The sequence below is a fragment of the Microtus pennsylvanicus genome, chromosome 10 (assembly GCF_037038515.1).
Source record: "Microtus pennsylvanicus isolate mMicPen1 chromosome 10, mMicPen1.hap1, whole genome shotgun sequence".
NCBI classification, from domain to species: domain Eukaryota; kingdom Metazoa; phylum Chordata; class Mammalia; order Rodentia; family Cricetidae; genus Microtus; species Microtus pennsylvanicus.
The window spans coordinates 109956710-109978400 of NC_134588.1; the positions used below are offsets into that span (position 1 = coordinate 109956710).

A 21691-nucleotide genomic window follows, 5' to 3' on the forward strand; every position below is an offset into this window, starting at 1 on the left:
CTTCTTTTTCTCCTCTTTTTTTTTTTTTTAAATTGAGACAGGGTTTCTCTGCAGCTTTGGAGCCTGTCTTGGAACTCGCTCTGCAGACCAGACTAGCCTCAAGCTCACAGAGATCCACCTGCCTCTGCCTCCTGAGTGCTGGGATTAAAGGCGTGCGCCACCGTCCTGCTTTTCTTTTTCTCCTTTTCTTTATTCTTTCCTGGCAGCTCCACCTATCCCTCTGCTGCCTTGCTATTGGCCGTTCAGCTCTTTTTAGACCAATCAGGTGTTTTAGGTAGGCAAAGTAACACAGCTTCACAGAGTTAAACAAATGCAACATAAAAGAATGCAACACATCTTTGTAACATTAAACAAATATTCCATAGCATAAAAGAATGTAACATATCTTTAACTAATACTCCACAACAGGGTTTGGATGCAAATGTTTGTAAATTTTTTTTTTTGAGGTCAGAGCCTCAGTGCATATCATCATCTGGAGACAAATCAGAGAAATACTACATGGTGTTCCTATTTTATGGCAGTTTGGTACAGTAATTACCATTCAGGAAGCCTAGGCTCAGTAAACATTGTATATATGTGTGTGTGTGTGTCTGTGTGTGTGTGTGTGTGTATGGCACATGCTTGTAATCCTAGCACTAGAGGCTGAGGTCCTGAGCCAGGAGTGAGGAGCTGAGACACTTCTCTGTACAGTCCTGATGCTTGAAAACTGGCGCTCAGCTACCTTTCTTCTGTGACCTACTCTCCTGAGAATGTACAAGGAGTTTTTGATGCAGTGCCTTTCCACCCAGATGTTTTAAACTAATTTGTTTTCTTCCTTAAAAAATGAAAATTGCAGTTTTTGAAATATTGAGACAGTTTCTGGTACAATCTGGGAGTCGTGTAATGATAACTGGTGTTACTAAGTCTGGAATTCAGTGTGATACGTAACACGCAGTTGTATTTCTCAAGGAGCTGGGGATGTAACTCGGTGATAATGCCTCCCTAACATACAAAAAGCCTGGGGCCATTTCCAGAGCTGTAAAAGCATCTCTGGCTTTATTTTCCCTACTGCATCCTTTTTAACATTAATCACTTTTAATGCCTGATGGGTGGGATTTTTTCTTTGATACTCTAAGCAAGAAAGCAGTTCTGCATTGGAAGCCAGCTGGGAGTCCCCTAATTCAAGTTCCACTGCTCTTTCTTTACTTGGAGATAGAATCAGATCAGTTAATCCCCAAGATAGCCTGTCCCCACAGGTCCCTGTCACAGTTGTTTGTAGCCTGTGTTTCTGACTGGTTGCCCTAAATCAGGGACCCACAACTGTCTTCTCGGGGTCAGTTAATTTGCTTACGTGGCTCACAGAACTCAGGAAAACACATTTACTAGTTTATTATAGAGGGTATTACAAAGGATACAGATGAAAAGATTCGCAGGGCAAGGTCTGGAGGAAAGAGCATAAAGCCCTCTCAGAACTTCCCCGTGCCCAGCTCTCAACGCTGAGTCCTTTTGCATCTCTAAAGAGACTTCCTTGCCTACCAGATGTTAACAAGAGGGTAGTAAAACCTAGAGAGGTTTGTCTGTGCACATTCCTTCTCTAGATGTGTGCCAAAACTTCTGAAGTGCCTTATTGTCTACCAGACAAGGAAGGCCAGAGAAAGGTGGGGAAGATTAGTGTTTCTGTGACCAGCCACAAGAATGGCATGTTTTAGTTTCTGTCACCTGCCCTAGACAGGCAGGTTCTGAGTGAGAGACCTTACGAAATAGCTAAAATGGATACAGCGTATCATTTTAGTAACATCACAGTGATGATGTAGTTTTGGGGGGGGGGTTGTAAGTAGAAATACTCCGAATTTCTGCCATGAATATTTATCTTACGATAATTTTCTTTTTTCTATTTCCTTTCTTTTCTTTTTTCCCCCTTTCTGGTTTTTTGAGATAGGATTTCTCTGTGAAGCTTTGGCTGTTCTGAACAGAAGCAGGGTGGTCTCAAACTCACAGAGATCTTCCTGTCTCTACCTCTCAAGTGCTGGGATTAAAGATGTGTGCCACCAGCGTGGGTTTATCATCACCTCTTGTCTGTTTTCCTAAATTGTTATAAACACCTTTTATACCTATAATTTTAGCTATTTGGATAATGTAGGATAAATAAAAAATACTACCACTTTATATTTTAATGGGACTCATATTTTGGGACTCTAAAATGTTGTCAACATTGTGACTTTCATAGAAAATAAACCTAGTTCCAAACTTTTAAAAGACGTCATTAATGTGTACCATTTTTTTTTTTAAATAAAAGGTCTCTGGTTACATGACAATCTCTAAAATGACAATTTGAAATGTTTATTCTTACAGTGATGGAATGGGGGGAAGATATTAAAGCAATTTCTAATGATGAAGCGGTGATGTTGGTGAACCACCAGGCAACTGGAGATGTGTGTACATTGATGATGTGCCTACAAGACAAAGGACCGGTAAGCAGTTTTGGTGCCTCAGGCAGATAGCCTTCAGGGATGGACTTAGAAGCATTGATTCAAGTATCTCGTTGTTTAAAACATAGATGTAGATTTAATATGAAAAATATAGTTTTCAGTCACTCTAGGAAGGAAATGTAAAGACTTTAAAAGATAAATAATTAGGATAGTGTCTAGTGTTGATTGATAAACCAGTGTTTGAACTGTTGATTTCACATTACTTATATTGATGATTAAAAATAATCAACAAATTGAGTACATTTAAAATATGTTTGGCCTTGGTCATTCAAAGAATTATTACCTGAGAAGCTAAAGAAATTATGTTTCTAGAAAACCATATATATATATATAGACTATATAACATCTGGTAGGCAAGGAAGTCTCTTTAGAGATGCAAAAGGACTCAGCGTTGAGAGCTGGGCACGGGGAAGTTCTGAGAGGGCTTTATGCTCTTTCCTCCAGACCTTGCCCTGTGAATCTTTTCATCTGTATAGTTTATTTGACCCTAAACTAAGTAAACCAAATAATAGATGTCTACTGCTTGCTTAATGGTCTTGATGAATGACTGTAAGAAGTAAATGCTCATTGACAATGGTGGCCACACCTTTAGTTCAGCTCTCGAGGCAAAGGCAGGCAGATCTCTGTGAGTTTGAGGCCAGATTGGTCTATGGAGCGAATTCCAGGGCAGCCAGGTCTGTGTAGACAGACCCTGTCTCAAAAACAAACAAGAAGTAAAGACTCAATCTTCTTTCCAGGAGCCAGCAACCCATTACCAGGTGGGAGCTGCGGTTATAACAGTATGTAACTGCAATTGGAAAGCTTGTATTTGAGAGTGAGCTCGCCATGTACCTGGAGATCACAGGCCAGTCTGCAGAGGAGTGAGCACAAACTCTTGGCTTTCAGCGTTAGGTAAAATTTAGTTAGGCCGCCTCTAGTGAAATGGTTTTGGCAATGCCTGAGGTAAGGTGAGAATCAGCATAAGGTTTAAAGAGTTTTGAATCACCAGATAAAGTCAGAATATGAGGTGAAATAAAAAAATCTATTTAGTTATTGCATAATTTTTTTTCTTATCTGAAAAGCAGGGGTGTAATCTTGCCGGAATGTGAAATAAATTTAATCCTTATAATCAAGAGTCTCAGACTGTTAAAGAAAACCTGCTGCTGTGTGGATGCATTTGTTCTTACAATAAATACATTGTTTGTTTTTTAAATTCATAACGTAAAACTGTGTGTTTGGGGCGGTGGAAAGACAAATATCCAGTTAGCCAACATTTTTTAGTCTCGCTGATAATGGTAATTACATATTACAGTTATTTTGAAAGCATGCAATGTGCATAAGTGGCCTTAATTCTCAAAGGATGACTTAAATGATCAGTATAAAATGTGCCCGTGTTCCAGTTCCCATTAATTGAGGACGATAACTGAATATTAACTTAATGTTAGGTAGTCATGTGAACCAAAGGAAGCTTGTTTTGTTTGCTTTTGTAAGATTTGAATTAATTTAAGTTTAATTGCCTGTCCTGAGTAACTTTTTACATTTATTTTATTTGTACATTTATGTGTTTGTGTGGATGTATGTCACATGTGTATGGGTGCTGGTGGATGCCAGAAGAGGGTTTCTGATCCCTGGAAGCTAGTTCCTGAGGAGGACACTGAGAATCCAAGAAGGGTTCCCTGCCAGACAGCAGTACTGCTAACCACTGAGCCATCTCTCCAGCCTCCCCTAGTAATTTTATAATTCTCTGATATTGTCAGATAACTTGAAATCTAGACACATTTTAAAACTAGTTTCATGTAAGTTCAACTCTTACAGTTTTTAATTTATTTCCTCTTGCTTTATAAGCATGAATCAATATTAGTTTATATTGACAAGTAGAAATATTTATTTGAGGGCTGGAGAGATGGCTCAGAGGTTAAGAGAAATATTTATTTGATTGATTACTTATCCCATAGTCTCTCAAAGATAGAATTGTAGATCAGTAAGGAACTCAGGACTGCGAGGGGTGCACCCACACACTGAGACAATGGGGATGTTCTATCGGGAACCCACTAAGGCCAGCTGGCCTGGGTCTGAAAAAGCATGGGATAAAACCGGACTTGCTGAACATAGCGGACAATGAGGACTACTGAGAACTCAAGAACAATGGCAATGGGTTTTTGATCCTACTGCATGTACTGGCTTTGGGGGAGTCTAGGCAGTTTGGATGCTCACCTTATTAGACCTGGATGGAGGTGGGTGGTCCTTGGACTTCCCACACGTCAGGGAACCCTGATTGCTCTTCCAGCTGATGAGGGAGGGGGACTTGATCGGGGGAGGGGGAGGGAAATGGGAGGCGGTGGCGGGGAGGAGGCAGAAATCTTTAATAAATAAATAAATAGGGTTGGAGAGATGGCTCAGTGGTTAAGAGCATTGCCTGCTCTTCCAAAGGTTATGAGTTCATTTCCCGGCAGCCACATGGTGGCTCACAACCATCTGTAACGAGGTCTGCTGTCCTCTTCTGGTCTGCAAACACACACAGATTGAATATTGTATACATAATAAATAAATATTTAAAAATAAATAAATTAATTAATTAAAAAATACCTCTTTGGGGCTGATGAGATAGTTCAGTGGATAAAGGCATTTGCTGCCAAACCTGGTGCTTTTGTCAGGATTTCTATTGCTTTGAAGAGACACCATGACCACGACAACTCTTATAAAGGAAAGACATTAACTGGGGCTCCCATACAGTTCAGTAAGGTTCATCCATTATTGTCATGGCAGAGGCAAGGCAGCATGCAGGCAAACATGGTGCTGGAGAAGGAGCTGAGATTAGGAAGTGGTCTCACACTGGGTGTAACTTGAGCATATAAGAGACCTCAAAGCCCACCTCCAATAGTGACATGTCCTCCAACAAGGCCACACCCACTCCAACAAAGCCACACCTCCTAATAGTGCCACTCCCTACAGGGACCATTTTCTTTCAAACCACCATAGGTGATGACCTGAGCCCTATCCCCAGGACCCACATGATAAAGGAAAGAACTGACACCTAAAAATTGTCCTCTGACCTCCACACATGTGTGCTTAGGTGCGCGTGCACACACAGAGAGAGATAGAGAAGAGGTTGAAGTGAACTGTCTTCTTCATTTACCTCCACTTTGCTCTTTGAGACAGGGTCTCTCACTGACCAGACCTTATATGTCCTTTCCCAGCACTGGGGTCATGAGTACTCTCCACACGTGGCTTTTATGTAAGTGCTGAGACCCAACTGAGCCATCTCCTCAGCCCCTATTCTCTTACACATGTGGGGCTTCTTATGTTTGTGAGCTGTCCAGTCTAGGAAAGGTGGTGGTTGTCTCACTGAAAATTAAGGCAGCACCTATAATGTTTCCTTTGGACCTTTGTATTGCCTCTTCCCAGCAGGCTGTGTATATATGTAATAGTAATAATAAAAGAGGAGGTCATGAACTTGAGAGGGAGTAGGGAGGAGTTTGAGGAGTAGAAATTACATAAATGCATAAAAAATTGTCAAAAGAATAAAAAATATTTAGTTACTAATTAAAATAGATGATTATGTTGAAAATATGGAGACTTGGCTACATAGTAGCAAGTTTCTCATTTCCAACACTGAATTAACCATATTTCAATATTTCAGGTTGTCGCCCAGATGATGTGGCTGATGGATCATATTTTCAAGTACACAAACTTTGGAGTTGTTTCTCTGATTCATGGGGACTTCTTTATAAGGCAGGTGGGTGGCGCACATTGCTCTCTGTGTTGAGACGGTGGACCTGAGTGTCAGCCGTGAAAGAAGACCTCCCTTTGGATTGTATGACAGCACCTGCCGCATCCCTGCTCCTCACATGGAAACAAGGACAGTCTCCCTCAGCAGTTGTGGGATTAAGTGAAGTTAACCATGTGCAGCATCCAAAGCAGTGCCTGCTGCTACCCGCTGACATTATCTAACTTCTACTATTACTGTCGTTTGCAATGTCCTGTTGTGTGGTACCGGGGATAACTCAGTTATCAGGGGAGATTTTGTTTTTTCTTTTTTGGCTTTTTAAGACAAAGAGTTTCTCTGTGTATCCCTGACTGTCCTGGAACTCACTCTGTAGACCAGGCTGACCTGGAACTCACTCTGTAGACCAGGCTGGCCTGGAACTCACTCTGTAGACCAGGCTGGCCTGGAACTCAGCTATCCACGTGCTGCCTCTTGAGTGCTGGCATTAAAGGCGTGGGCCACCACCACCTGACTGGAGATTTTTAAACAGTAAATATAATAATAATAATAATATGAAATGTTGAGGGAATTCATAGTAAGACAAGTGAGTACATCAGATTTTTGTAAATTCAGAAAATGTTTGGAGGAGAACATAATCTTTGTCATATGTGTCAGATGAATGGAGGTGACATGGGAAGGGGTGTGTGTACGCTCCAGGAATGGTCATGCAGGGCGACAGTCACAGCCTCTTCCCAGTCAGCAGGCCTTGCCGTGCAGCAGTCTTCTCGTCCACGCTAGCTCACACACAAATTCCTTCCAAAGCAGGGAAGCATCATGTAAACATGTCTGTGGATAGCAAGGCCGCGGTTCCTCCACGTTCCTGTACTCTACTCTGTTATATGATCCTGTGCACGTGGTACTTAATACCATAAGTAAAATAAATCCTGTCCTGAGGAACCACAAATTCAGACATAAGCCAGAAGTAAAGTATAGAAAGCACAGAAGCAAGCAGCAGAAATCTCAGCAGCCTGTGGAGGGTCCAGAGTCCAGCCAGCCAGTCCCTTCCCTGGGACGTCTGAAATGACACGGGTAGAGCAGTGGAGCCCGGGTGTCAGTGGTGAGCCTCAAGCACCAAGTCTAGTTCCCAGTTTGCCCTGGGGAGTAAAAATGAACAGTGTGTCCTCCAAAATCTTTCCCACTTAATGGCAGTCAAAGTTTTGAATCCATAAGGTCTATTTCAGAGTAACTGAAAATTAATTTCTAAAAAAGCATTGTTTTCCCCTCAGATATTAGCAGTAAAATTCTGTAACATGGGAATGAGTGGTAGAAAAGGTGTTAGTTTAGTGAAATGTGTTGTGCACGCCTGTAATCCCAGCACTTAGATACAGAGGGGAGAGGGAGGGACTTCAAAGTTGTTCTACCTAGCAGTGGAACCCTCCTCAAAAGAAAGAAAAAAGTTAATTTTTTTTTTAAATTCTGCTTGGGACTTTGCTACTGGGCTACTTTTAACAAAATCTTCTAAGAACAGTAAAAGTATATATTTATATATATGTGTGTGTGTATGTGCATATATATGTATTATATCTATATAAGTTTTATATTTATATACAGTACTAGAAAATTTAAAAGCTATCTTAGTCATAATCTTAATTCAATAATCTAGTTTTAAGAATCTTTGTTTTTTAGTTTGTGATATATTTAATCTGAAGGCAGAAAGCTCACTCATTATTGTAGGAACTTTGTAACTATGCCGACTGAACCACACCAAGAGGGAAGAGACTTCTGATACTGATTGGAAGTTGGGACCTTCCAGTAGATTTGTCTGGCTGTCCATTTTGAGCTTCCAAGCCATCCTGTCTCTTCTCTCAACAACTAAGATCCAGTTCATCCTATCGTCCTGCTGTCTGCTTCCAGGGATTTCCCGCTTCTATCTTTTTTTTTTCCAAGAATACACTCTATCTAGCCTAACGTGGTCAGCTCCCTAGCTCACCTCCAATGGCCTTTCTTTTATCACAAAGCCAGCAGAACTTGACTGCTGCAGAGTTGGGCTCACCTGTAACATAAGAAAGATACTGCATCCCTTCCTAGACTCTCCAGCGATTCTGCATTTAAAGCAGGCTTGTCGCTGTGGTGGCTGGAAAGGAAGCTGAGCAGGTAGGAGACCTCATTGCTCTTGCAGAGGACCAGGATCCATCCCAGAACTCATGTCAGACTGCTCACAACCACCTATGACTCCAGTTACTGGAGATCCAACACTCTCTGGCCTCCCTGAGCATTTGTAGACAAATGGTGTACATAAGCTCGCTCTCTGTCTCTGTCTCTGTCTCTGTCTCTCTCTCTCTCTCTCACACACACACACACACACTCATAAAACAAACCAAAAACTCTCTCTCTCTCTCTCTCTCTCTCTCTCTCTCTCTCTCTCTCTCTCTCTCACACACACACACACACACACACACACACACACACACAAACACACACACTCATAAAACAAACCAAAAAGCAGTAAAACCTACCCCCGTGCCTGAGGCCCTTTCTTTGTGGTCTCACTACACAGTCCTGGTCTGAGACTCATTAGGTAGACTAGGATAGTCTTGATCTCACAGGGAGCCACCTGTTTGCCTACCGATGCGGGGATTAAAGATGTGTGCCCAACACCAGGCCCCAGCATATCAAGCATGTTCCCACCTTGGACCTGTATCTTTTTTGGCTCTTGTCACTTGGAGCATCCTGCCTTCTTTCTTTGCGTGGCTTATTCCCTCATGTTATTTGTTAGTTATTTGCTTACATCAGCTCGCCTCGCTTCTCCTGATCTCCTTCTTCTTTCTTTCCTAAAACATATCCCCAGTGGGGTTTGTACTCCACACTCAGCACTTTCCCAAGTGTGTCCTGTGTACTCCCGTTTCTGGTGTTGGGACTGTACTTGGCAAAGAGTAGACACTTACTGTGTGGCCACCCACCTGCTGAACTGCTCTTTCTCCAGGAAGAAGTTCCTTTGTGTAAGTCCGAGTAGTCAAAAGGAGAAATAATTGGGGGAAACCACTCTTCTGTCCTGTGGTTGAATTTCAGTTTTGAAGTAGTTGTTCCTTCTTAATCTCGGTATTTTAACTGCAACTGTGCCTGTCCTTACTGTGTGTGTCTTCTAGGGAAGATCCTATCGTGACCAACAGCTGCTGGTTCTCAAGAAGCACCTAGAACATAATTACAGGAGCAGGGATCGAAAATGGATTGTTTTGTTTCCTGAAGGGGGCTTCCTCCGGAAGAGGAGAGAAACAAGCCAGGCATTTGCCAAGAAGAATAACTTGCCATTTCTTACACATGTCACTTTGCCAAGGTTTGGGGCAACGAGCATTATCCTGAATGCACTTGTAGCACGGCAGGAAAATGGAAGTCCAGCAGGAGGAGATGCTAAAGGCCTAGGTAGGAGCCTTAAAATCTCTTGTCATGTTTTAATGAAGTGCTTTCTAGAGTTCCAATGCTTTTTGTTTTTTGTCTTAGGTTTTTGTTTGCTTGTTTGGGTTGGGGATTTTGAGACAGGGCCTCTTTATGTAGTCTTGAGCTGTCCTGAAACTGTGTAGTACACTAGGCTGGCCTCAAATACAGAGATCCACCTGTCTCTACCTTTTGAGTGCTAGGACTAAAGCCCTGCGCCACTACGCCTGACCCGATTCTTAGTTTAAATAACTTTTGACAATTAGAATTAATTCGGGAGAGGATGAGGTTATTATCTCTTTATTTGTCTCTTTAGTCGGTGTTCACAATAATGCACTAAAATAACTACAGCTGCATAGTCACTCAGTAACAGTAACTGTGCTGTTACTCAGGGTGACACCGCATAGTCAGAGATGTCTGCCTGTGCTGTTACTACTCAGGGTGACACCGCATAGTCAGAGATGTCTGCCTGTGCTGTTACTACTCAGGGTGACACCGCATAGTCAGAGATGTCTGCCTGTCTGTGCTGTTACTACTCAGGGTGACACTGCATAGTCAGAGATGTCTGTCTGTGCTGTTACTACTCAGGGTGACACCGCATAGTCAGAGATGTCTGCCTGTCTGTGCTGTTACTACTCAGGGTGACACTGCATAGTCAGAGATGTCTGCCTGTGCTGTTACTACTCAGGGTGACACTGCATAGTCAGAGATGTCTGCCTGTGCTGTTACTCAGGGTGACACCGCATAGTCAGAGATGTTTGCCTGTGCTGTTACTACTCAGGGTGACACCGCATAGTCAGAGATGTCTGCCTGTGCTGTTACTACTCAGGGTGACACCGCATAGTCAGAGATGTCTGCCTGTGCTGTTACTACTCAGGGTGACACCGCATAGTCAGAGATGTCTGCCTGTGCTGTTACTACTCAGGGTGACACCGCATAGTCAGAGATGTCTGCCTGTGCTGTTACTACTCAGGGTGACACCGCATAGTCAGAGATGTCTGCCTGTCTGTGCTGTTACTACTCAGGGTGACACCGCATAGTCAGAGATGTCTGCCTGTGCTGTTACTACTCAGGGTGACACCGCATAGTCAGAGATGTCTGCCTGTGCTGTTACTACTCAGGGTGACACCGCATAGTCAGAGATGTCTGCCTGTGCTGTTACTCAGGGTGACACCGCATAGTCAGAGATGTCTGCCTGTGCTGTTACTACTCAGGGTGACACCGCATAGTCAGAGATGTCTGCCTGTGCTGTTACTACTCAGGGTGACACCGCATAGTCAGAGATGTCTGCCTGTGCTGTTACTACTCAGGGTGACACCGCATAGTCAGAGATGTCTGCCTGTGCTGTTACTCAGGGTGACACCGCATAGTCAGAGATGTCTGCCTGTCTGTGCTGTTACTACTCAGGGTGACACTGCATAGTCAGAGATGTCTGCCTGTCTGTGCTGTTACTACTCAGGGTGACACTGCATAGTCAGAGATGTCTGCCTGTGCTGTTACTACTCAGGGTGACACCGCATAGTCAGAGATGTCTGCCTGTGCTGTTACTACTCAGGGTGACACCGCATAGTCAGAGATGTCTGCCTGTGCTGTTACTCAGGGTGACACCGCATAGTCAGAGATGTCTGTCTGTCTGTGCTGTTACTCAGGGTGACACCGCATAGTCAGAGATGTCTGCCTGTGCTGTTACTACTCAGGGTGACACTGCATAGTCAGAGATGTCTGCCTGTGCTGTTACTACTCAGGGTGACACCGCATAGTCAGAGATGTCTGCCTGTGCTGTTACTACTCAGGGTGACACCGCATAGTCAGAGATGTCTGCCTGTGCTGTTACTACTCAGGGTGACACCGCATAGTCAGAGATGTCTGCCTGTGCTGTTACTACTCAGGGTGACACCGCATAGTCAGAGATGTCTGCCTGTCTGTGCTGTTACTACTCAGGGTGACACCGCATAGTCAGAGATGTCTGCCTGTGCTGTTACTACTCAGGGTGACACCGCATAGTCAGAGATGTCTGCCTGTGCTGTTACTCAGGGTGACACCGCATAGTCAGAGATGTCTGCCTGTGCTGTTACTCAGGGTGACACCGCATAGTCAGAGATGTCTGCCTGTGCTGTTACTACTCAGGGTGACACCGCGTAGTCAGAGATGTCTGCCTGTGCTGTTACTCAGGGTGACACCGCATAGTCAGAGATGTCTGCCTGTCTGTGCTGTTACTCAGGGCGACTTCTACCCCTAATGATGCAAGTTACTTTTTACTTACTAAATCTAGAAGGTTTTGTTTGCTTTAATAGGCAACAAAGTTAGTGTAACTTGTCAGTATTTGAGACCCTTAGGGTATTAATAAACAACTCAGTCACCCTACTACATAATTATCAAAAGGAAACAGCCTAAGTCAGTAACTCCAGCACTGGTGAATCTGAGGAGGAGGAGGAGGATTGCATTGAGTTCAAGGACAACCTAGGCTACAGTAAATTCTAGGTCAGCCTAGGTTACAAAATGAGGCTTTGTGTCAAAAAGCAATAATCATAATCCAAATATAAGTAAAGCAAATTTGTCACAGGCTTATATATAATAAACCAGCCAGAGGGAGAATGGGTAAGCAAATTCCCACATGTCTGTGTAACACAGCCACGCAGCTGCTGCATACGGAGAGTTTGGGTGCCTGGCAAAGTACTTATGCTGTACAGGGTGTGTGTGTGGGAGGGATGCATACAAGTCTTGTGAAAATAATGTGAGCATCAGACAGCAGGAAAGACACCAGCATGTTAGCAGAGATTGTCGAATGAGCTGTACAGTGTGGCTTGTTTTCCAGAGATACTGTTTTAATAGCCAAGAAAGAGTAAGCAACGCTCAGTGATGCAGCTCCCTGGGCCCGCAAGCTCTGAAGTCTCCCAGAGCTATGCTTGCAATAGCAAGAGCATCTTCTTCAAAAGTGTTTGATAAGCAGCTCAAAGAGACTCACAAGGCCAGTTTCTTTAATAGCATTTTAAAATTCTTTTGGTATTATTTAAATAAATGTTGAAATGAGTGGCTCTCAGAAATGTCTCAGATTCTGTATAGAGCAGATGTAGAAATAATGCCCAGGACATTGCACTGCATTTTCCCTTTCGTTGGCTTTTTCCAAGCAGCTGCTTGGCAGTCAGCTTTCTTAATCTTTCATTATCTATTAAAAAGGCAAATTTAAAGAGTCTCTTAATAGAAAGGAAAGTTCAGAGCAGCTTCCCTGCCGGAGATACATTGTGGCAGTGTCTTGCAGGCCAGAGCTGGTCCCATTAAAAAGACTGCTGTTTGCACAGTCCACCCAGGCAGTGCTCAGGGTAGTTCAGCTCTCAAAGAAAGGACAAGGTGTTAACAGTTGCCTAGGAATGAGAAAAGAGACTTTTCTTTCAGATAGCCACGATTTCTATTTATAAGAAAGGAGTTTATTATTTATCCATAGTTAATATATTTAAATTTTAAGTCATCAGAATACCTGAAAAGTATTTTACTGGTTTTTATCTTTTGATATTTGACATTTTCCACTGTTTTCTGTGGTGGTCATATTCATTAGTATTTTATCCTTTATGAACGTAAACCCTACCTTTGTGTTTAGTGTGTGCACCAGGTACATGTCAGAATGCTTTTCTGCCCGATGGACTTTAAAAGTATCAGGATCTTCTGCTTGTTTATTGATGAGTTGTACAATAACTCACCCTGAGCTGAACTCTCCTGGGCTGTTTACACTTCCTAAACATAAAGTTCAGAGAATCTGTAATGACTGGATGAGCTGCCAACTGTGCTCTGTTTCACCATGTTTGCTGTCTGTCCTCTCTGCCCTTCTCTCTGCCCATTCGTTCATTTGTTTTGATTATTTTATGCTTTGGATTGGTTTGATTTGGTTTGATTTTCAAGGCAAAGTTATGTAACCCCAGCTGACCTTGGACCTGTCCTGCCACAGTCTCCCAGTGCTGGGATTATTTACAGACATGTGTCCCCATGCTCAGAGAAAAATTGTTCCTCCTTACAAACAATCCCCATTCAGAATGTTCCTCCTTACAAATGATCCCCATTCAGAATGTTCCTCCTTACAAATGATCCCCATTCAGAATGTTGCTCTAAAATCTTTTAAGGTATTTAAAGCTGGTTTTAATTTCTAAGAAGGAAAATTAATATATTATTGACTCCTGATACAATTTAGATTTAGGCTGGAAGGTGGTCTAGAGCCTTCACCCATAGAACAGATAACTATACTTTAAAACACTGAAAGCCAGGGTTCTCTGGGAGGGAGTCCTTCCATTCTCGCTCACTCTTATATTCATGGATGAGAACAAAATAGTGTGTGAAGGACTGGTCTAAACAGCACTTTCCCGTCTCCTCCCCAACTGTGGCTACTCATCGTTCCTGCTGAAGTGCTTTGTTTTTATGTAATGCCTGCTAAAACAAGAACAGTAGCCAATAATAATGTGTGTAGAAACACGTTTAATTTTATTTACATTTCCTGTATTTGTTAATGTCCCTAAGTATTACTGTTATAAATCATGACTTTTGTATACATTTATTGATTGGGTTTTAAGTCTGCTTTTCATTTTTATGATGTATGTTTTACCTTCTGACCTTCCGTGGGCTGATTTGTGTAGGAGTGATAATATATAATGAAACCTGGCCAGTGCATAATTTACCTAAGATTTGAATGAGGCATGTTTAATAAATAATAGTGCTCTATTATTTGTTTTGAAGTAATCTGCTTTATAGTAAGAGTGCCTTAATTGTATGCTAAGTGCACTGTGGAACAGCAGGAGCAAAGTCCGCCTCTTACCTCAAACCACGTGCATCAGGAAGCTCCAGCTGCTCAGTGAATTCTGTTCTGCAGGGACAGGAAAGCTTGCCCAACTCAAGTCACTTTTTCTTCATCTTCAGAGTGCAAATCAAGAGGCCTCCAGTGGATAATAGATGCAACCATAGCTTATCCCAATGCTGAGCCTATAGATATTCAGACCTGGATCCTTGGATACCGGAAGCCGACAGTCACTCATGTTCATTACAGGTCAGTGCTGTGACTCAGTGTCTGCAGAGCTGCCTCAGGGCGCTGGGGTGTTTTATATTAACCAGATGTGGAAATAGTGACATTTCATTTATTATAAGGAATAAAAATCATTCTTGTGTCGAATCTTAAAATTCATTTAAAGTAGTTATTTTCACTGATGATAAATATTTGTAAAACCCGTGTCCCATGACACTGTGTTTATTGAGTTGCCTGACACTTTTGAGTGACAGTGGTCTAAAGAGTTAGCATCAAGGATAAATGGACTCATGGGGCTAAATAGACATATATTAATAGAAATGAAATTTTTCCAAAATCACTAATCTTCACTGTATTCCTGAATGTTCTTGATAACTCAGGTATATTGCATTTATAAATTTTTTAAATTTGCTTTTAAATTTGTGTGTGTGTGCGCACATGAGTGCAGGTGCTGCACAAGGTCAGAGGTGTATCTGTCAGTGGCTGTGAGCTGCCCAGTATGGGTGCTGAGAATGAACCCCAGATCCCCTGCAAGAGCAGCAAGTCTTCTAACCCCTGAGCCATCTCTCCAGCTGCTACATTTAAAATTTTTAATCTGATTATGCTAATGTCTAGTGCATAAATAACAGCAAAAACATTTAATGAACATTTTGTGCTAACTTCTTTTATATCAAACTTTTGGGGGAGTTTTGTGTAAATATATGAAGTTGTTTGCCTGGCATTAATGGTCTGTGTGTGGATTTGGCCACTTTATAAGCCATTTAATTTTACTCTGCTTGCTTGAGGCCACAACACACATCAGCAGACTTGAGGAGCACAGCTACCACAAAGGCCCTTCGAACAAGAGGAAACTGCTCAAATTCTATAATATCAGCAGTGAATGTGTCTGCCCGTGTATGTGCTTTAGATGATGTCATCAGCAGTGAATGTGTGTGCCCGTGTATGTGCTTTAGATGATGTCATCAGCAGTGAATGTGTCTGCCCGTGTATGTGCTTTAGATGATGTCATCAGCAGTGAATGTGTCTGCCCGTGTATGTGCTTTAGATGATGTCATCAGCAGTGAATGTGTCTGCCCGTGTATGTGCTTTAGATGATGTCATCAGCAGCGGGTGTGTCTGCCGTGTATGTGCTTTAGATGATGTCATCAGCAGCGGGGGCGTCTGCCCGTGTATGTGCTTTAGATGATGTCATCAGCAGCGGGTGTGTCTGCCGTGTATGTGCTTTAGATGATGTCATCAGCAGCGGGGGCGTCTGCCTGTGTATGTGCTTTAGATGATGTCATCAGCAGTGAATGTGTGTGCCCGTGTATGTGCTTTAGATGATGTCATCAGCAGTGAATGTGTCTGCCCGTGTATGTGCTTTAGATGATGTCATCAGCAGTGAATGTGTCTGCCCGTGTATGTGCTTTAGATGATGTCATCAGCAGTGAATGTGTCTGCCCGTGTATGTGCTTTAGATGATGTCATCAGCAGCGGGTGTGTCTGCTGTGTATGTGCTTTAGATGATGTCATCAGCAGCGGGTGTGTCTGCCCGTGTATGTGCTTTAGATGATGTCATCAGCAGCGGGTGTGTCTGCCCGTGTATGTGCTTTAGATGATGTCATCAGCAGCGGGTGTGTCTGCCCGTGTATGTGCTTTAGATGATGTCATCAGCAGTGAATGTGTCTGCCCGTGTATGTGCTTTAGATGATGTCATCAGCAGTGAATGTGTCTGCCCGTGTATGTGCTTTAGATGATGTCATCAGCAGTGAATGTGTCTGCCCGTGTATGTGCTTTAGATGATGTCATCAGCAGCGGGTGTGTCTGCTGTGTATGTGCTTTAGATGATGTCATCAGCAGCGGGTGTGTCTGCCCGTGTATGTGCTTTAGATGATGTCATCAGCAGCGGGTGTGTCTGCCCGTGTATGTGCTTTAGATGATGTCATCAGCAGCGGGGGCGTCTGCCCGTGTATGTGCTTTAGATGATGTCATCAGCAGCGGGTGTATCTGCCGTGTATGTGCTTTAGATGATGTCATCAGCAGCGGGGGCGTCTGCCCGTGTATGTGCTTTAGATGATGTCATCAGCAGCGGGTGTGTCTGCCCGTGTATGTGCTTTAGATTATTGCCTCAGCGTTCTTTAAATACAGATGGGAAAATTTGAAACTTAAATTTTGCAACTAAAATGTTACAACTTTTAGTTTTTTTTTATGGGTGAGGGGTAATTGAAATTTAGGTGATTGTAGTGTATTTATATTAACCAATTAGGAAGTTCATATATAAGGTAAAAGTGTAAATGTTCTTTTTTTTTTCTTTTTTTTTGGTTTTTCGAGACAGGGTTTCTCTGTGGTTTTGGAGCCTGTCCTGGAACTAGCTCTTGTAGACCAGGCTGGTCTCGAACTCACAGAGATCCGCCTGCCTCTGCCTCCCAAGTGCTGGGATTAAAGGCGTGCGCCACCCGCCCGGCAATGTTCATTATTTTTATTCCATTTTATAAGTGTTTTTGTTTGTTTTGTTCTTTTGGGTATTTTTTGAGACAGGATCTCTCTACGTAGCTCTGGTGTCTGGAACTAGCTGTGTAGACCAGGCTGGCCTTGAACTCAGATCTACCGCCTTTGGCTTCTAGTGCTGGGACTAGAAGATGTACCACCATGCCCAGCAAAGGTTGTGTGTTTCATAAAGTAGTGAACATTTACTCTATACACAGGAAGAGGCTCTGTCAGCCACAGCTGTAATGATATGTGGCTTGAGGAGGGACTGCAGATCCCATGGTGGGGAGACAAACATGCTGAGGTTAAATATATGTACCGACACCCCTGGTAACATGATTAAATTTTAATTGCTGAGTAGAGTGTTCTCAAGAGTAAAGCAAAAGTAACTCCTGTACTTGATATAAATAAAAGTCTGCCTAATTCCAGAATAGGACAATGTATTAGAGATGATGATCCCTTTTGTTCAGAATTAGCTTACATTTTAATTTTTTATGTCTTGAGAAAAATGGAAACTTTAAAAGCATAACTGCATGAGTTACTGAAGGTTGGGGCTGGCATGGACCGCAGGGCCTTGGGCTGACCAGACTTGTATTCTCCACTGAGGGACATCCCTTGCTCCAGGCATTGCTTTCATGTCTGATTTCATTAGAACATTGGCTTCTTTGGAGAAGGCATTTTTTTTGGTAGTTCGACTAAGAATTTAATCTTAGTTTTTGTTGTTGATGTTGTTGTTTTGAGGGGGAACTAATTTAGAAAGAAATATTTAATACTTTAAAATAAATATGCAGGTGGGGTGTGGTGGCATACGCCTTTAATCCCACTACTAAGGAAGCAGAGGCCCATGGATCTGCATAGCAATCTATATAGCCTAGGCTACATTGCAAGTTCCAGGTAGTCAAGGCTTCAAAGGGAGACCCTGTCTCAAAAAGCCAGGAAAAAAAGCATATAGATGTTAACATTTGACTTGTTTGGTTTAGGTCCTTTTTAGTTAACAAAAGAAATCAGAGGCCAGTTCAGGTCAATAAGATTCCACAACTCAGAGGTGATGGCTGTGTTCTTGCATCCTAATAGAAGGATGGCAGCGTCCTGAGAACTGCCTGACCCTGAGATCCAGTAGCTCTAATGCAGTGTAAAGCACACCTTACATTGGTGTGAAGGATATCAGTATTACATCGATATATAGTTGATTGTGATGGATGTATTATTTTGGTTTTCCCTTCTGCTTATCTCCCTAAAACAAACAAACAAACAAACAAAAAAGGCCCTGGATTCATTCTCAGCACTGCCCAAAACATAACAAAACTCAAAAAACAAAATTATAGGATGAGAAGAGTACAACTTGACACACAGTTGTAATCCTAGCACCTGAGAGAGGTGAAGGCAGGAGAACCAGAAGTTCAAAGTCATTCTCAGCAGTGTATCATTTCTAGGCGAGCTCGAACTACACGAGACTTTATCTGAAAAAGAAAGAGAAAAGAAAACTACCACCAACATTGTTGTGTAGGATCCAAGTGAGACCAATGAAAAGATTAGAAAATCTAAATCTATATGACTGAGGAAGCATTGACGATCAGTGCATAAAGGATGAACTAAGGGCTTTGGAGCCGTCAATTTACAGCACGGAAATAAATGCACTTGTAAGTTCACGCCACACTGTACACCCACACACGTTTCAGACGTGTATTATCTCAGCATACCCAGAATGAGACACTGAGGAATTTGAGGAAAATATAGAAGACCATTCTTTAGAATCGTAAGTCATCAAGGGAAAAGATAAATTTGACTTCATCAGACTTAAAAACTGGAATTTGCCAAAGATAAAGTTTAGTTTAAACAAAATTATTTGAGTTGCATGTAATGAGAATTAATGTTGGAGCTAAGCTTGGTGGTGCAAGCCTTTAATCCCAGCACACAGAGGCAGGTGGATCCCTGTGAGCTCCAGGTCAGCCAAAGTAGTACATAGGGAGACCATGTCTCAAAAAAATTGGACCATATAGAAAGACTGTCCCCTCACAAAACATAAAAGATCAAATAGATAAGACTTTCATTATTCATGAAATAAAACTACATGAAAAGATCAGGAAAATGTGAAATAAGGCAAATTGATGCTTTTTATTCTCCATTATCAGCTGTCATGAGGGTGGTCTGGAGAAATGCCGGTGACTTTGCCGCTCATCAGATATGGCTGTGCCAGCTCCCCCTTTTTGTTTGTTAAAAAGATGACTGGAAGGACAATCAAAATAAGCAGACTCCCATGACTGCTCCTTAGTTATTGATTGATAATGGACCAAAAGCTCTGATCTGAGACAGGAGAGGTGAGAGGTCAGAGCGGAGTCAGTGGCTGTCATTGGTGCAGAGACACGTTTACAGCTAACTGAGAAGTGTTCCTTAGGCCACAAAGGTGGCACCGGATTGTTTCCAGGTTATCTTAGACACATTGCATGGAAGTGGAGCGACACAAATCCATTTAAATTGTGAGTGATAGCAAATTATTAACCTGACTTTAATGTTTTAAATTTGATTACTTATAAATAAGACTTTTTTTCCAAAGCATTTATCCTATTCCCTAGATTTTTGCCAATTTTTTTGTCTCAAAAAAGGGACACATTTTTTGAGAGCTGATTCACATGCTCTGTGGTACGAACCTGCTGTACTCGGGCTGTTGCGTGTGCAGCCGCAGTTCTCCTACTAGTAGTAGTAAGTCTAGCAGAGCAGCACTACCAGCCATATTGCTAGGTTAGAAAATTAACATTCCAGCCTTTATATCGATAATAAATGAATGATAAGGGGTGATGCAATCTTCTCATTACTTCCTGCTGACGTTAGGGCCTTCTAGTTAGGGACCCAAAAAGCTGCAATGATGGCCAAATCCAGGAGCATCTGAGGCTAGGACCAGGATGTAGATTCCGAGGAAACAGCTAGAGCTACTGCTGGATCTGCTGGAAGTGTCTGTAATTGATTTGAAACCTGTTGGAACAGGGACAGAAGTGAAGTTAAGTAGTTTTTAACAATTTTATGGTGGGTTCATGGTCCTGGTAGCTGAGAAAGGGGAGTTCCAGTATTCAGAGAGGAAGAGAAAGAGGTGTCCCATTAAGAAAATAGGCTGTTGGGGAAATAACCGCAGCTTGGTGGCACTTAAATGTGTTAAAGAATTCAAGCAGAGGGCTGGAGAGATGGCTCAGAGGTTAAGAGCATTGCCTGCTCTTCCAAAGGTCCTGAGTTCTATTCCCAGCAACCACATGATGGCTCACAACCATCTATAATGAGGTCTGGTGCCCTCTTCTGGCCTTCAGGCATACATGTAGACAGAATATTGTAAACATAATAAATAAATAAATAAATAAATAAATAAATAAATAAATAAATAAATATTTTTTAAAAAAGAATTCCAACCTGATCTTCTGAAGCCTTTAAGAACCTTCTTAAAGCCAGACGGTGGTGGCATACGCCTTTAATCCCAGCACTCGGGAGGCAGAGGCAGGTGGATCTCTGTGAGTTCAAGGCCAGCCTGGTCTACAAGAGCTAGTTCCAGGACAGGAACCAAAAAGCTACGGAGAAACCCTGTCTCGAAAATCCAAAAAAAAAAAAAAAAAGAACCTTCTTAAAGAGACAAAAGTTACATAGCATTATTATTATTTGTGGCTATTATAATAGTGATGGTATTTTTTCCGGAGCCAGATTAGTAGTCTTTGGAGTCTCAATGTAACAGCAGAATAGAAAGACATCTGAAATGTTTCTTTCTTTTATGTGCCTCCAGTCACTTTCTTTGATCATTACTTAGCCTTCTCATCCCCAGACCTTTATGACTTGCCTCACCTATCCCAATAACTTGCATTCCACATACCCTGTTTCTTTCTTTCTTTCCAAGCCTTCATGTATCCCTATATTACACCTACACACCTTAGATCTCGTAAAAACTTCATGCATACTCAAACCTTCATGACTCACTTAAACTTTCATCCTCATATCTCAAACCTTCATATTCTTACAAAACTTTACATACTAAAATATCTTCATCAGAAGATGTAGGTGACTGATTACTGATTACTGAGAGCCGCTAATGTAGAGTGAGTTCCTTTAAACAGAGGAATAGTGAAAGGTTACTTTGAAATCTGTTTGGTGAACTATCCTCTACTTGAAATTTGATTGCAAGGCAAATTATTTTTAGATCTGTCAATTGGAAATATAATCCAAATGGCCCAAAAATCTAATTTGAATGAATCCATGTCAAAGAGAAGTCATGGCACAGTTTTGTCTGCAGTGGAAAACTTAAACATTTTAATGCCAGGGGCAAAGTAAGGAATTGCTTACATTACTCAGCATACTTTATCAGCCTGCATTCCTAATGATCCTCAATAGTTCACATCCTAAGCAAACTTATTCTTAACAGTGTATGGGTTAGTTGTCTCTGTAAGTTTAGGACCTTGTGTGTACATGTACATCCATATCTACATCTTTCCCCTCCGGTTTTCAGGGGCAGCACCCACCCTTCCAGTTTTCAGATAAGAAATCTCAGAGATGCTGGGAAAATGGCTCAGTAGTTAAAGTACTTGCCATTCAAGCATTAGGGCTAGGGTAGAGATTCCCAGCACATGGGAAAAGCCAATCGTGGCAGCTCACATATAATACAGGAGA

The 21691-nt window shown here is 42.2% G+C and overlaps 2 protein-coding genes across 4 annotated transcripts in view; both read left to right on the plus strand.

Annotated features, from left to right (window-relative positions):
- Positions 1–21691, plus strand: part of Ints7 (integrator complex subunit 7) — a 502168-nt gene that overhangs the window by 178947 nt on the left and 301530 nt on the right. The gene's annotated exons all lie outside the window — the stretch shown is intronic.
- The window catches only part of Lpgat1 (lysophosphatidylglycerol acyltransferase 1), a 63672-nt gene that overhangs the window by 22233 nt on the left and 19748 nt on the right, over positions 1–21691 (plus strand). For all 3 annotated transcript variants that reach the window (XM_075989509.1, XM_075989508.1, XM_075989507.1), the window contains 4 exons: positions 2332–2450; positions 6088–6183; positions 9300–9573; positions 14485–14611. In XM_075989509.1, the coding sequence (XP_075845624.1) occupies positions 2332–2450; positions 6088–6183; positions 9300–9573; positions 14485–14611 (616 nt within the window). The remainder of the gene's footprint in view (positions 1–2331; positions 2451–6087; positions 6184–9299; positions 9574–14484; positions 14612–21691) is intronic.